The sequence below is a fragment of the Podarcis filfolensis genome (assembly GCF_964270895.1).
Source record: "Podarcis filfolensis genome assembly, chromosome: Z".
Lineage (NCBI taxonomy): Eukaryota > Metazoa > Chordata > Lepidosauria > Squamata > Lacertidae > Podarcis > Podarcis filfolensis.
Genome location: NC_139617.1, coordinates 41,735,719 through 41,751,602, shown reverse-complemented (window position 1 = coordinate 41,751,602; position 15,884 = coordinate 41,735,719). Strand labels below are relative to the sequence as shown.

Below are 15,884 nucleotides of genomic sequence, written 5' to 3'. Positions count from 1 at the left end.
GGACATCCCTATTTTCATTGGGAAAATGTTGGAGGGAATGGACTCTCTAACCCTGCAAATGAACTCATCTCCCAGTTAATCCCAATGTAGCCCAATAGAACTGGGGAAGTTAAGAACATAAGTAGAACCTTGCTGGATCAGGCCAATGGCCCATCAGCATCCTGTCCTCATACTGTCTAACCAGATGCCTGTGGGGAAACCCATAAGCAAAACCCGGGCACAAGAACCCTCTCCCCTTGTGTGACTTCCCCAAAACTGGTTTTCAGGAGAATGACCTCTCCCCACATCAAATGGGGGGCGCCTTTTTGCGTGGTCACACACAGCCCCCCGGATCCCAGTGTGGCTCCTGGTAGTTCGGGCTGGCTTCACCCTCCCCAGGCTGGATACCTGGAGATCTCCACCTCAGCCAACCGCCCAATCCCGCCTGGGGAGGCGTTGCCAGGGGATTGGCCAGGTAAGGGGAGGGACCACCCTGCCCGCACAACAGAAGGTGCCTCCAACCATTTAGGAGTAAGGGAGCATAGCAGAAAATGACACTCACTTTGGAACCAGATTTTCCTGGAAATCCAGTGGGGCCGCGGATTCCAGGCTCTCCCTGCGAAGATGGCAAAAGGCGGGGGGAGTAGAGAGAAGAGAGGACAGGAAGGCATGGTTTACCATGAGATCACTTCCTTACATATAGTAGCAGCACCATCAGTGGTATTATGGTCCTCCCATATGGTTAGTGCATGCACAAATGCACACAGATCTCACTAATACCTTCTCATAATAGATGTACCGTATTTTTCTGTGTATAAGACGCCCCCATGTATATTTTGGGGGACTCCAAATTAAGCAAAACACCCCTCAGCACCAGTGGCGGAGCTTCATGCTCCGGCACCGGGGGAGGGGCTGGGGCATGTCCTGGGGGCCTGGCAAGCCGCCTGCAGGGGCATGGCACCCAGCACAGGCAGGGGGGCAGCAGCGAAGGCACCCCACTGGGGTCGTGCTGCCGGGGGCGGTGCGCTCCCCCCCACTCCTCTTCCTCCGCCAGTGCTTAGCACTACCTGTGTTTAAGACGAATCCCAACTTTAAACCTAATTGTTTGGTTTAAAAAAACCTAGCCTTATACACGGAAAAATATGTAGGTTTTTTTGTGAGCAAATAGCATGTTGGGGAAGAGGGATAGCTCGTCAGGAAATTTCCATGGTGTCACAACCCTAGGATCTAATTCCCCTTCATTAGGAGATGAGATTGTAGACTCTCGCTCAGAAGAATTACATACAATGCTACAAAAAAAAAACACTTCCATAAGTGGTGCCCCTGGTACCAATGCCCCCTCAGGCCCAAGGAAATCACACTGCTATCTCCCCTGATTCAGAGGATGCCATCACAGAAGCACCAGTACAACCAGAGTCTCCCCCACTCCATTAGAGTGAAAGAGTGTTGGAGAAGGCTGGGCAAAGGCCCAGTTTAGTATTGGTAGCTCTTATGACTGAGACTGAACTATTTGCTCCTATACTGGGCTCAGTCTATGCTTAGCTGTTGCTGAAGCAACACTGGAGCACTGCTCCTCTTCATCATTCAGCCTGAGCCCTGCACAAGGCTTGCCTCAAATGAGGTCAGTGTTTGCATACGACACATAGGGAAATCTCCCCGTGTTCCAGCGCAGATCCCACACTCTCCACAGCTGCTTATTGTTAAGAAAGAGAGGTGATATGTCCTAATCACATTTTTAAATAGTATGCACAATGCTATTTAGTGTTGCAGCTCTAGCCCTCTGGAATAAGCTACCAGCTGAGATTAAGATAGGTACTTAGCATCTTAATCACTAAGCAGTAGCCGGCGATGTATTTGTTTAAAACCACACAATCATTTACGGAATATTAATTGAACAATTTTTAGAAATGGTTTTATTGCTTGTAGATACCGTACTTTTCCGTGTATAAGACTAGTTTATTTTCTGTAAAAATCCTGCTAAAAATGGGGGTTGTCTTATACATAGGTAGTGCATAGGGTGGACGTTTCTTTGGTTGTTGCCACGGCTGCCAGTGGCTATTGTGCGTGTTATTGGTCGCTGTGTCAATGGGTGATTTTGATGCTGTGAGAATTGGGCGGGCGATTGGCAGCTTCTGCCAGTGAGGGGACAGACGAGAAGCAGATTTTGTGACACGTGCGGGTGAGTGATTTTTGGCATTCCCCCCTAAAAAAAGCAGAACAATTCTGAGCAATCTTCCACAAAAAAACTCAACAACTCTGTGCCATCTCTCCCCATTTTCTTAATAGGGGGCATCTTATACATGGGGGCGTCTTATACACGGAAAAGTACGGCACTTTGTATCTTTGTATTTCATATTGTTATTAAGAATCTGTGTCTTTTAAATTTTATCTCATTTTTAGGGTCTGCATCTTTTGTATCATATCCCATTTGATTTTATTCTGCTCTGCTTGGATGGCTTCTGGCTATCGAACAATTCATAAATCTGCAAAATAAATAAATTGTAATGTTGCTTGGCCCTGGGAAACATTTAATCTCCTGATGCCAAATGTTCTGACAGCCCTTACCTTTTTGCCCCTGGGACCAGGTTTTCCTCTGTCGCCAAATGATCCTGGATAGCCCTGGAAGGTAAGGGTTTAACAGCACTTGTCAAGTTAATAAGCCCTCCGTTGCTTGTGAAAAGGATCTGGGGATCTTAGTATACCACAAGCTTAACACACAGTCAATAGTGTGATGCATCAGCAGAAAAAGCTAATGAAACTCTAGGCTGCATCAACAGAAGTATAGTGTCCAGATCAAGAGAGGTGATACTACTGCTCTATTCTGTCTTGGTCAGGCCCCACCTGCAGTCCTGTGTCCAATTCTGGGCACCACAATTTAAGAAGGGTGTTGATAAGCTGGAACGCGTGCAGAGGAGGACAACGAAAATGATCAAGGGTCTGGAAACCAAGCCTTGTGGCGAATGGTTGAGGTGACATGACAGCCATCTTCAGATATCTGAAGGACTATCACATGGAAGAAGTAGAAAGCTTGTTTTCTGCTGTTCCAGATGGTGGGACACGAACCAATGGATTCAACTTACAAAAAAAGGGAGATTCCGACTAAACATCAGGAAAAACTTTCTAATGGTAAGAGCTGATCAACAGCAGAACAGACTCTTTCAGAAGGTGGTGGACTCCCCTTCATTAGACGTTTTTAAACAGGTTGGATGGTCATCTGTCGGGGTTCTGAAGCTGTGATTCCTGTATTGCAGAGGGTTGGACTATATAGCGCTTAGGGTTGCTTACAACTCAATGATCCTATGATCCTATGATTCCTAATACTATGACTCCAAAAAGGTGTTCTAAGAATTGATGGGAAGGGAATGTTCCAGGTGGCCCACATCACTTTTCACAGGTCAGGTCTCCTCCTTTCTGAGGATGAAGCAGAACTTCTTTTGGTCCACAACCTAAAGGGAACTCCTAGTCTGCTGGTCTTGGGCACAGGAGGACTGGAGGTTGACTACCAACTGACTTCTCTGAAGTTTGTGGTACAGTTTTTAAAATAGTTTTTTAAACTAATGCTTACACAAATGCATGCCTAGGAGAAATTGCACTCGGGAGCATGTAGAGGAATGTATTATAGGAAAAGAATGTATAACAAAAAGTGTGCTTTAAGGATAAGTGCAAATGTCTTAAACATGGTTTTGTGTGTACACATACAATTTACAAAAGAAACATGCATACAGCAGGAAAGTAGGCCATGACTGAGTACATGCAGAACTAAGTTAGAAGGGAAATAGGTTGATCCATCTTCCCCACTCTGGAGTAAGTATGGGCAAATATATCAATTTCAGTTTCTCATTTCTCCAATTGTAAGTTCAGCGTGCCACCATTTTACATCAGCTTGTGATATAAAAAGTCCTCACAAAAATTCATCAGCCTTCCAGTGCAATTTTCTCCTAATAAACACTTTTTAGTGTATGCAATCTTGCTCTGCAAGACTATGTATATTAAGCAATTTCCCCTAATATTATAGGTTGTATCCAGTGCAACCCAACACACTGGACCTAACTTAGGTCCATTGATTTTAGCAGGTGTACTCTCAGTAAAATGTAGTTGGGCATAACCTGGTGTGCTTTTAAAAGTTATTTTTGCTTGATTTATGCATGCTTTACCCCCAATGCATAGAGACACGGGTGGTGCTGTGTGTTAAACTACAGAGCCTAGGATTTGCCGATCAGAAGGTTGGCGGTTCGAATCCCCACAACGGGGTGAGCTCCCATTGCTCGGTCCCAGCTCCTGCCAACCTAACAGTTTGAAAACACGTCAAAGTGCAAGTAGATAAACACGTCAAAGTGCAAGTAGATAAATACCTTCCTCCAGTGGGAAGGTAAACGGCGTTTCCGTGCGCTGCTCTGGTTCGCCAGAAGCGGCTTAGTCATGCTGGCCACATGACCTGGAAGCTGTACGCCAGCTCCCTTGGCCAATAAAGCGAGATGAGCGCCGCAACCCCAGAGTCGGCCACGACTGGACCTAATGGTCAGGGGTCCCTTTACCTTTACCTTTACCCCCGATGCATACATTTTTCTGCCCATTACTTGGCTAGAGAACTGCACCACAAAATTCAGAGAAGTGTGAATTTCGAAGAATGGCTGTGGTTCAGCCGGTGAAAGTGCAAATTAGGTAAGCTCCCATTTAAATGTGGAGTGAACTTAATGTCTCTCATCCCTTCGCTGGATAAGAGCCATCACTTACATTGATGCCAACAATCCCTTGCAGCCCCTCTAGACCAGGTTTGCCAGGAAGTCCCTGGAATGGGAAGGGGGAAAAAAAGATAAACCCAGAAACTCAAATCATTGTCTTGAATCATTGTTAGTTTCTGCATTAATAACTTTCATAGAAGGAATTTTAAAACATTCCTATGTGTCCAGGCATTTTGAAAAATAAAAGGTACTGCTCATGACAGACCTGAAATTATTCGATTTGATAGAAAGTGATTGCTTTTAGAAGTTATCAACTGGTGTTTAACTGCTTTTAGAAATTTATTGTTAACTGTTTTTACCTGGTCTAATTGCACTGTCCTTTGGGATGAAGGGTGTGACAAAATAATACAGAGAGAATAAAATCTGAATAGATTTAATCTATTTTTATCAGCTCTTACCCTCAGTCCTGGTGAACCTGGTTCTCCGTTGACCCCTGTTTTTCCGGGACAGCCCTGTTCAGAAAGAGAAGTCATCAAAACAAGTGCTAGGCTGGATAATTAATAGATGGAAGTTTTTCTCCAGAGGGCATAATCTGGGGCTTAGCCAAGCAATCGGGCTTTCCAAGCAATGAAAAACTACCTGCTGACTTTGGTGATGCATAACACTGGGAGCACCAATGAACTGTCACCGGTGCCAGCTCTAGTTTTGCAGGATTCCTGGGCAACACATTCACCACTCAGCACAGTAACAATGGTGGAGAGAAGACTACTCAAACAAAGGCCTGGGTAAAGAGGTCCATCTTCTAACCAATCATTGTACAGCATGCAAGTGATGGTGCAGAATACGCTACAGAGGAGAGATCATACCACCATGTGGGGGCCACTGAAAATAAGGCCCTTTTGTGTGCCACCATCCTTCGAAGCAAAGCGCGTGGCAAAACTACAAATGGGACCTATGCTGCTGATCCTAACACCTGGGCAGTTTAAGATGAGAGAAGGTGCTCCTTCTGCCATTTGAGGCCAAATGTGTTTCTTCAGGTCGGTGTTAACACCTTAAAGTGGGTGTGGTACTGGCAACAAAGCTAATGGAGCAGCTTCATTACTTTTTGTAGAGATGGAAACCTTCTAGGGGTACCTTCTAGGGGTACCATCGAAGAGTGGAGAAGAGGGTCCATCCCATGAAGAGAGCCAGCAAAGTTGGAGAGGTCCCCTCTACAACCCTCAGGTTTTGACTCTGCACAGTTCCCCCCTCCAGTACAAAGCTCATCACACTTTTAGGGATCATGGGCACATTGAAAACAGAAAAGCTGTTGGGACACCATACAAAAACTGCAACCAAGCACACATCACAACCTCTTCTATTGGCTACAGTGTGGCATAGTGGTTAGGCTGTTGGGTTAGGACACTGGAGACTTGAATTCAAATCTCCGTTCAGCCATGAAGCTCAATGGCTGACCTTGGGCCAGTCACCGTCTCTTAACCTAACCTACCTTACAGGTTCTTGTGAAGGTAAAATGGAAGGGGGGGAGCACCATGTATACCACCTTGAGCTCCTTGGAGGAAAGGTGGTATATAAATATAACAACAACAACAACAACAACAACAACAACAACAACAACAACAACAACAACAACAACAACTTGATGCTTCATTTCCCACAGGCAAGCTTCAGAGAGCTTTTGCACATTTCTGTATCCACACACAGTAGGAGACTCCATTTACCATTGATCCAGGAGGTCCATCATGTCCCCTGTCACCTTGAAAGCCCACAAAGCCCTGAAAATAGGAGGAGAACAAATAAAAACACTGCAGGCATTACTAGCAGCAGCAGAGAAGTTTTGTTACAGATGGACACAGGGCAGAAAGGATGGCTGGCAGCTAGCTGTGGATTCATTGCATGTAATACCAATTTAGGTGATGGGGATGAAGCAGTGATCACTATGTCCTGCCCTTGCGACAACTGAAGTAGAATAGAATAAGCAACGTTAACATATGAAAACATCATGGGGCCGTTGATGGTAGATCATACTGGGGCAGGGTTGGGGGGTGAAAAGTAAAGCTGGAGCAGTGCCCGGGTGTGGTCTTTTCATCCCTCCCTCTCAGGATGGTTGATCCATTCAGCATTCCCACCAGACAGTAGCAAGCCTGCCTGCACCAACAAAAAACAGCCTTTGGCAAGTGATTTCTGATCCGGCAAGGCAATTACTGGCCCCCAAGGAGTCTGCAGGGCAAATGACACCTGGAGTTTTGATGGTATGTAGCCAAACAGTGTACTACAACTGTTGCAGCTTGGGAGGACCAGGTAACTCTGTTTGGTGTTGGTGGAAAAGCTCAGAATCACTACACACACACACACACACACACACACTTCTACTCACAGTCAGACCCTGCTGATCAGAGCTCCCCACAGCACCAACAACACCCTGTAGGATAAGTTAAAACAACATTAAGGATAGGAACATAGGTAGGGGCGGATTTACTATGAAACTAATGAAGTTTTAGCTTCAGGGTCCCCAATCTCAGAGGGCCTTGGTGTTTTTTTTAAAAAAATGGGTCTAGTGCAGGTTTCCTCAACCTCGGCCCTCCAGATGTTTTTGGCCTACAACTCCCATGATCCCTAGCTGGCAGGACCAGTGGTCAGGGATGATGGGAACTGTAGTCTCAAAACATCTGGAGGGCCAAGGTTGAGGAAGCCTGGTCTAGTGGTTTATTTGAGTTGCATGACTGAAAATTGATTGTTTTGTGTGTGTGTGCATATATTTCAACAAGTCAGTAGCCCAGATGTTGTAAAGACTGTTGTAAACAAACACGTTGAAGAAGATAATGATGGTTACCCAGACCTTGTTGCTGGTTGCGAAGGGGCCCCTATAACAGTTCAAGCTTCAGGGCTGCAAGACGTAGGTCTGCCACTGAACATAGGAAGCTGCCTTAGACTGAATCATGCCACGAGTCTATCTAGCTCAATATTGTCTACACTGACTGGCATCTGCTCTCCAGGGTTTCAGGCAGGGGTCATTCCTAATCCTATCTGGATATGATGTCAGGGACTGAATCTGGGACTTTCTGTATGCAGAGAGATGCTCTGCTGCTAAGATGGCATGAAGACTTCCATTCCACATTCCGACCTACCACCCAAGGGCAGAAGCTATGCAGGGATGCTTAAGAACAGCAACAGCATCTTATATTTCATTTATTAATGGTTTCTCATGCGGCACCCCAAAGCATTTTAAAATGTACTGTAACTAGATGCAAGTTCCAAAATTACTGGGGGAAATGCACTGCTGCTAGAGGTGCGAGCAGGAGGTATGGAATCTTTTTCATTCCTTGATGGACAGCCTTCCAATGGTCATATGCTAGTGGCAGACAGGGCCAGAGGCAAAACGTGGGTGGAACTACTCTTACCATACAAAAATGTGTATTTTGTGGGGGAAATGCTTTCTTTAAAAATGGGTTACATTCGGTACTAGTCATAGTCAGAGAAGACCCACCGAAGTTAATGGGCATGACTAACTTAGGTGCATTAATTCAAATGGATTTCCTACTTTGAGTATACCTTAGCTGGAAAAAAACAAACCCCAATGTAACTTTCTTTACTTTTTTTCAAAGTGCAGATTGATACAGAATGGACTTACGAATGAATACGCATGGAATTGACTTGGGCTGGATACAGACCATCCACCCTTATTCAAGCAAATGAACCCCAGATCCTGCCTAGCACAGCAAGGGCCAGATCAAGTCAAAAGGATAGCAAAGTAGGTAGTATAGAATGGGAACCTGTGTACCAGGCTTTCCTTCTGGACCATCAATCCCAGGAACGCCTCGTAAGCCCTGGAAGAAATGTATGGAAGGGAGCAGAGTATGCATAACAATATTACTTAAGTTTTGCAGAGTGTTTAAAGCAAATCAATCAATCAATCAATCAATCAATCAAATATTTATTTACAGCCAGCCAACCATTAAAGGGAAGTACAAAACACCAGACACACACACTAACAACAACAACAACAACAATAATAATAATTTATTATTTATACCCTGCCCATTTGGCTGAGTTTTCCCAGCCACTCTGGGCAGCTTCCAATCAAGTGTTAAAAACAATACAGCATTAAATATTAAAAACTTCCCTAAACAGGTTTCCTTTCTGATGTATTGTAAGGATATTATAGCTACTTAGTTCCTTCACATCTGAAGGGAGGGCGTTCCACAGGGCGGGCACCACTACAGAGAAGGCCCTCTGTCTGGTTTCCTGTAACCTCACTTCTCGCAATGAGGGATCCGCCAGAAGGCATATCAAATTGAGTACCTAGAGGAATTGCTAAGAAAGGTAAACTTGATGTAATATGGTAGCCATTTACATCATATGTTAACAAAGATGGACATTTACTACAACCTCCATCAAGCCATATAATGATGGGGAGGAGTTATATACATACTAGTTAAAGATAACTGTTTATAATTTTACTCCACCCTGAAGTGTACCTGTGTTTTATGATAGCTTGCCTATTGCACATGCTGTCACTATAAGTACTATGTTATGGTACCAAATCAGTTCTGTTCCTTTTTTTTTTTTTTACTTTACAAAATTTCAATTAAAAAAACCATATGTACTAAAAACACACAAATAATCGCTGTCTTAGATTAACAAAGGTGTCAAGAGCTAACTGTTAGAAAAACACTGGGGCCTAATTTGAATAGTAGAATGTCTGGCATCTGGTGGGCAGGGCTTGTGTATTATGCTCTGGAACTGGCCCCTCCCTTCAGGTGTTCAGTTAGACAGATCAACTGTCACTCTTGCTTCATTCTTGCCTCATGATGCTGTTTTAGTTCCTCTCAGACAGTATGCTATTGTGTTACAGTTTTCTTTATTATTAAAGCTTTGTTTGACATATACATGAGCCACTTACTTTGCTGAATGAAAAGAACCTCTGCTGAAGGATGCAGAAATATCCTAAACTGTGTGAGTGAGGGGATATTGCCAGTCTGGCTGGAGGATTGATTTTTTAAATCACCCCACCCTTCAAAACACTTACAAACACTGCAAGTCTAAGAGATATTATGACATTCAGATATTTTGCCACCTGGTGCCGAAAGAAGGACAAACGATGGCACCAGGCAGTCCTCTATGGGGAGAGCATTCCACAAATGGGGAACCACCACTGAAAAGGCTTTCTCCCTTGTCACTCACTGTTCTCTGAACCTCAGTAGCAAAGTTGGCGTGATTGAGGCTAGTCACAATAGGAATCCTATTACTTACTGGGGGTCCTGGCATTCCAACAAGCCCATGCTGGCCCATCCGGCCCTGGAGAGAAACCAAAAGTGGTCTGAAGAGTCTTTTTCCTCATTAATCAGTCAACATACCCAGAGAGCTGCTGATTCCATGTGCTCTTGAGCCACCAATGCATTGCTGTTTGGGTATTAGTCAACACAAAATATTCCACCAAACACAAGAATACTGGTGTTGGTATTTGATTGTTATCTCAGTGTCTTTCATTGGAGGGAACATCACATATCTGCAGTACTTTGTCGAGACATGGGACCACATTTTTAAGAAGGACATTGGCTATTGGGAGGATGTCAAGAAGAGGACAACCAGGATGGTGAAGGGTCTTGATCAGAGTCCAAGGGCATATTCTAGTCAGAAATAAAAACACTAAAGGTGGTTTCAAAGTAGGGCCCGTGTGCGGTGTTAACTAGGGAGAATCCTGAAAGCTACAAAGAGGCCTGGAGGATTGCAGTCAACCCACTCCCGCTGCCCACACCAGGTCCTCTGGTCCCCTCACCCTTACCCATAGCTGTCAACATTTCCCTTTTTGAAAGGGAAATTCCCTTATTCCGAATAGGATTCCTCGCAAGAAAAGGGAAAAGTTGACAGCTATGCCCCTGCCATAAATTCTCAAGGCTGATTTGGTGGGAGAAAGCTTCTGTGCTATGTAGGGCGCATTACTTGTAAAACCAGAGTGAAAGCAATACCTGAAATCCCTCACATATTTTCAACATTCCCACTAACCCATTGTGTGAAACCCTCCCCCGCCCTGAGGAAAAATTAGGTACTTCAGGCATGAGACATACCCGCTTTCCTCGTTGTCCTGGCCTTCCTTTTGCACCATCTGGACCCCAACTGCCCTGTGGATTAGAGAGAAAATTCTGTTATTTCATGCAAAGTTGAATTCCTTAGAGCTACCCGCCCCCTTTTAAGTCAGGGCTAAATCCCAGGTTAGAGCCAGAAGATCAACACTCAGATCTCTTGATTTAAAAGATATATATTATTAGTATTAAAAAGAAGAATGGGAACCTTTTACAAAGTATTTAAAGAAACAACAAAATGAACTGGACTCCTTGGCAGGTTTTGAATAAACTTTCACAAATTTATTATTAACAACATATAGACAGGTAGGTTAAGGATTTTTACAATTTTATAATATGCAGAGAATTAGAAGTATGGAAAAATCAGAGAGAGGAACTGAGGGAAGCCTGGGGAGGGATGTGCGGAAGGGTGGGGTTTTTATATTTTGGGGAGGGGGAGGGAAAAATGGAGGGGGGAATGAGAATGATATGTTTTATTGATAAAATGTTATGTTGTAATTCCTAATTAAAAAATTATTAAAAAAAAAAGAATGGGCCTTTTCTGCCATGGGTCCCAGCTTCTGGAATGCTTTCCCTGGTGCAGCTCATCTGATGTCACAGCAACCCTGTTCACTGCTATCCTCCTTTTGCTAATGGAAAACAGATCAAGGGTCAAACCTGCTCAAGACCACACATTGAGTCCCTGCCAAGGGTCTAATTCCAGCAAGCAGTCTCAGGAACCTGCTAAGGAAGGATTTATTATAACTATTAAGCAAGAGCACAGATAACAACAGAGGTTTAGACTAACCTTTGCACCTTCTGTGCCATTTTGGCCAGGGGGACCAAGTTGCCCTTCTTCTCCCTGGAATGGCAAAAAGATTCAGTCAACACTCATCACCGCAAACCATGTTGGAACAGCTTATTTGGACTGGATGGAAAGTAGCTCAGACTAAGGATGGGCAAACCTGCCCATTTTGACTTCTCCCAATTTCCCCCCCCCCCGCCCCCGTCTTAAGTTCAGTTTTCTACATATTGATTTGCACTAAAAAAAAAAAAAAAGTCCCTAAGAAAATTCACTAGCCTTTGAGTGGAAAATTTCTCTCAAACATATTTTTGTATGAATTTTTCCTAATAGATGCATTTACTAACAATAACACATTTAAATGAATGCTTTACACTAGCAAATTCATTTGTCGGTACATGTTACTTTGCTGGAGAACTGCACTGCAAAATTCAGAGAAGTGCAAATTTCATGGGTGTGATTGGTGAATTGTTTTTGGAAGTGAAAATTAGGTAGGCTTGCCTTTAAATGGCTGGCTTGCAGATTGGTCAGGACCCTGAACATTAGCATCCCTATTAGGACGTTAGAATACACTGCAACATTTTGTTGCAGGACTCTCTTGTTCTTCCAGTTATGAATATGTGAATATATTAATTTTGCAAATTGGGGACCAAACATTTTAGCTCAGGTATGTGGAAGCAGTAAGGCTGTGTATATGTGTGTGTATCTACCTTGATTTCTTGAATCCCCTGAAAGTCACCAGTAGGGGGACCTCTTATGTCATTGTTATTCTCTGTGAATATATAGGAGATGCATGGGAGAAAGCAGAGGATTGAGCACCAGGTAGCAACTAAAGCTGCAATCCTGACTCCACTTACTTGGAATGAGCCCCAGTTAAGTCCACTAGGACTTACCCTTGAGTTAGAATTGAGTTAGGATTGTGCTGAAAGTAGGGATGTGCGAATCTGTCAATTTCAGTTTCTATCACTTGCTCATTTTTTTGAGTCTTAACTTTAGTTCTCTGTGTTTCTCCCTCAGCTCTAGATGTAGGTCCGTATTAATAAACACTGATCTAGCCACTCTGGCAAAATGGTCTCTAGACCATGCAAACTTCTGTGGCAAATAAATCCCTGGGAATCTTAAGCAGGTATGGAAGAACCTATGGCCCTCCAGATGTTGCTAAACTACAACTCCCATCAGCACCAATCAGCATGGCCAATGGCAAGGCAAAAAATATATATATTTAATGGTTCCACAATACAGTGGTACCTCAGGTTAAGTACTTAATTCATTCCAGAGGTCTGTTCTTAACCTGAAACTGTTCTTAACCTGAAGCACCACTTTAGCTAATGGGGCCTCCTGCTGCTGCTGCCGCACCGCCGGAGCATGATTTCTGTTCTCATCCTGAAGCAAAGTTCTTAACCCGAGGTACTATTTCTGGGTTAGCAGAGTCTGTAACGTGAAGTGTATGTAACCTGAAGAGTATATAACCCGAGGTACCACTGTACTCTTGTCTGGTTTTGCTGCAAGCACATGAATATGGCTCCACTTCCAGAACTACTTAAATAGATTTAGCTGTTACTGAAATAGTGTTCCTTGCAATCTTGATCAGCTCTGGAGATATATTAGATTGCTTTTAAGCATGTTCAGTGGTTTTTAAATGCTTTTCTTAAAAAATAAAAATGAAATTATTTTGCTGCTTTGTTGTTTGCTGCCCTGGGAGGTTTAAAAACTTAATAAAACAAAACAAAAAACCCTTCCTTACTTCAGGTCCCTGAGGTCCAGCTGCTCCTTTGGCCCCTGGAAACCCTGGAAGCCCTGTAGCACCTCGAAGCCCTGGAAGTCCCCTGGTCCCTTGGAGGCCAAACGTACCCTGAAAAAGAGGAAATTGGGAGACCTAAATCATTTGTGGAGGTTTAGGAGCAGCAAACACCAGGATTATATCTAACTATACAGTGCCAGATTTAGGGCAGCGTAGGCAGTCCCCTCCCCACAGGGTGCTGAGCTGAGGGGATGCAAAATAATAGCAGCTGTACCAAAAGGAATTGTGAAAATAAGAAATAGGGGAGGGGAAAAAATTCTGTCCTTGCTCACGGTGCCATATTACCAAAGTCCGCCTCTGAACTATACCATTCCTTTGCTTCATCCTAAATGTATGGCTCATGTGCAAAACATCCATGCTGTATTGGTAGCAGCAGCAGCAGCAGCAATCATAATGCTGCCTTTGGAGGTATACCTAGGCTTCCTTGCACCTTTGGCAAGGAACTGTATCAGCACCAGTGAAGCCAGGAGAGACCATAGACCAGAAACTCAAAAAGTTAGCTTTTGTTGCCTTTTTCACTCCACCAGTGACTTCCTCTCGCTTTGAGACTCCTTCAGGTAGTAATAAAGTGGGATATCAAATCCAAACTACTACTACTACTACTACTACTACTCTTCTTCTTCTTCTTCTTCTTCTTCTTCTTCTTCTTCTTCTTCTTCTTCCTCTGTGACCATCAGGGTTGGGTCTGCTGTGTTCCTCTTCCATATCCTCCACTTCCTCCTCCTCTATTGGTCGATCTGTCTGCCTGTCTCCCTCCCTCCCTCCACTCACTGCTTTCCCTTCTGCCTCCCCGTTCCCTCCCTCCCTTTTTTCTCTTTCTGCAACTCTCAGCCACTCTCTCTGTCATTCTTCCCTCTGAGCCCTGCTGGGCTCTCCGCTTACACTTCTAATAGCACTGCTGGCCAACTGGGGAGGGCCTCCTGCTGCTGCAACTGCCCACGGCAGTGACCAGATTCCTCTGCTGAGGTGCCCAGAGGATTCTGTGTTCCTTGACTGGCCACCCAGAGCAACAGAAGTGTGGCCTGGGGAGCACACAGATGGGTGGGTGGGCTGCTAGCCACTCTGAACAAGGGGGAGAGATGTAATTTTTCTCCCCCCCTGGGCCTGCACCATTGGGGGGGCAACTTACACAACTCCTAGGTATGCCCCTGCCTGCCTTACATCAGGTCATATAATTTTTGTCTACCTAGCCCAGGATTGGAGACTCTTCAGTAGAGGCTGGCAAAGCCCTACCATCCTCCGTCTGCTCTCACCTGCCTGCCACTTACAACTAGTGAAGCGGTGGTTCTGCCAATCATTGGCTCTGGCACCACCTACTATTGGTTTCCCTCCCTGGCATCCTACCAGTCCCAATGGGCACCAGCCACCACTGTGACTTATAGCTGTTCTCCAGGGACCCAAGCAGAGGCCTTTCTTCAACTGGCTGAGGACAGGAATCGGATACTTTCAGCGTACAATGCATTTGTTTCTTGCTCAGGGGAGTAAGGGAGCATGCAACAATATCAAAAAGGGAATCTTGCACTGGAATAACTGCTACACATCCCTGGGCACGAGATGTTACCATACCTGGTCACCTTTGGGTCCTGGATCCCCTTTTATTCCCTTTGGTCCTTTGCTGCCCTGGAAGAGTAAAGGGTAAAATGAGAGGGTCGTTGAGAACAGGCAGTAGCATGACCTGGTCATCCTTTAGTGCAGGAGTGGGGAGCCCTTTTTCAACCCAAGGGCTCCAGCCCCTTGGGGTAAACCTTCCAGGCCCGTGGTGGAAGGGGCAAGAGTAAAAAATGGGTGGAATAGCAAATGCAACTTTGTGACATTCCAGTCACAAGAAAAGTCAGTAGCATCCATGTGTGCATACACCTCTCTCCAGGCTTCATCCAGGCAAGCAAGCAAGAGGCATCACCAGGGTTCAAGAACGCATTCCAGCTGACAGATTGAAGCATCATGAAGGGTGTTGGGCAGATTCATGAGGAGATGGGTGTGAAATATAGGGAGAGGGCCGAGGGCCAGGCTGAGAGGCCCCATTCATGCCTCGGCAAATCCAACTTTTGAATTGCACTCTCTTCTTTGTTTATTCCAGGCATAGGCAAACTTGGCCCTCCAGATGTTTTGGGACTACAACCCCCATCATCCCTGACCACTGGTCCTGTTAGATGGGGATGATGGGAGTTGTAGTCCCAAAAACATCTGGAGGGCCGAGTTTGCCTATACCTGGTCTATTCCTCAGTGGGGCTGAATTTTCAACCACGCCATTTCTTTGGGGTTAAGATGGAACTTTTCAAATACTGGCAAAATTTAGTGGGGGGTGGGGAGGACCACCAAATTGCATACTGATCCTGAAATGTAGGAAGTTGAATTGAAGATTGGAAAAATGGGGATCTGAGAAAAAATGAAACTGACAGATTCCTGTCTCCCTAACACAGATGAATCAGAATGATATCATTGCTCCTTGGCTTCAATAAAATGCATATTTTAGGATAAAATTATGTGTGTATAAATGCATATTTCAGGGATAACGTATACAAAAATTAATATCTTGTGATGGGTAGGGAAGTTGATAA

At 44.6% G+C, this 15,884-nt stretch overlaps 1 protein-coding gene across 1 annotated transcript in view; it reads right to left on the bottom strand.

Annotated features, from left to right (window-relative positions):
• The window catches only part of LOC310754819 (uncharacterized protein), a 149,653-nt gene that overhangs the window by 36,384 nt on the left and 97,385 nt on the right, over nt 1-15,884 (bottom strand). The window contains exons 25-36 of the mRNA XM_083597134.1: nt 14,893-14,946; nt 13,270-13,377; nt 11,532-11,585; nt 10,730-10,783; nt 9,915-9,959; nt 8,435-8,488; nt 7,039-7,083; nt 6,383-6,436; nt 5,120-5,173; nt 4,714-4,767; nt 2,545-2,598; nt 542-595 (exon numbers count right to left, since the gene is read on the bottom strand). Coding sequence (XP_083453260.1) covers nt 542-595; nt 2,545-2,598; nt 4,714-4,767; nt 5,120-5,173; nt 6,383-6,436; nt 7,039-7,083; nt 8,435-8,488; nt 9,915-9,959; nt 10,730-10,783; nt 11,532-11,585; nt 13,270-13,377; nt 14,893-14,946 — 684 coding nt within the window. The remainder of the gene's footprint in view (nt 1-541; nt 596-2,544; nt 2,599-4,713; nt 4,768-5,119; nt 5,174-6,382; nt 6,437-7,038; nt 7,084-8,434; nt 8,489-9,914; nt 9,960-10,729; nt 10,784-11,531; nt 11,586-13,269; nt 13,378-14,892; nt 14,947-15,884) is intronic.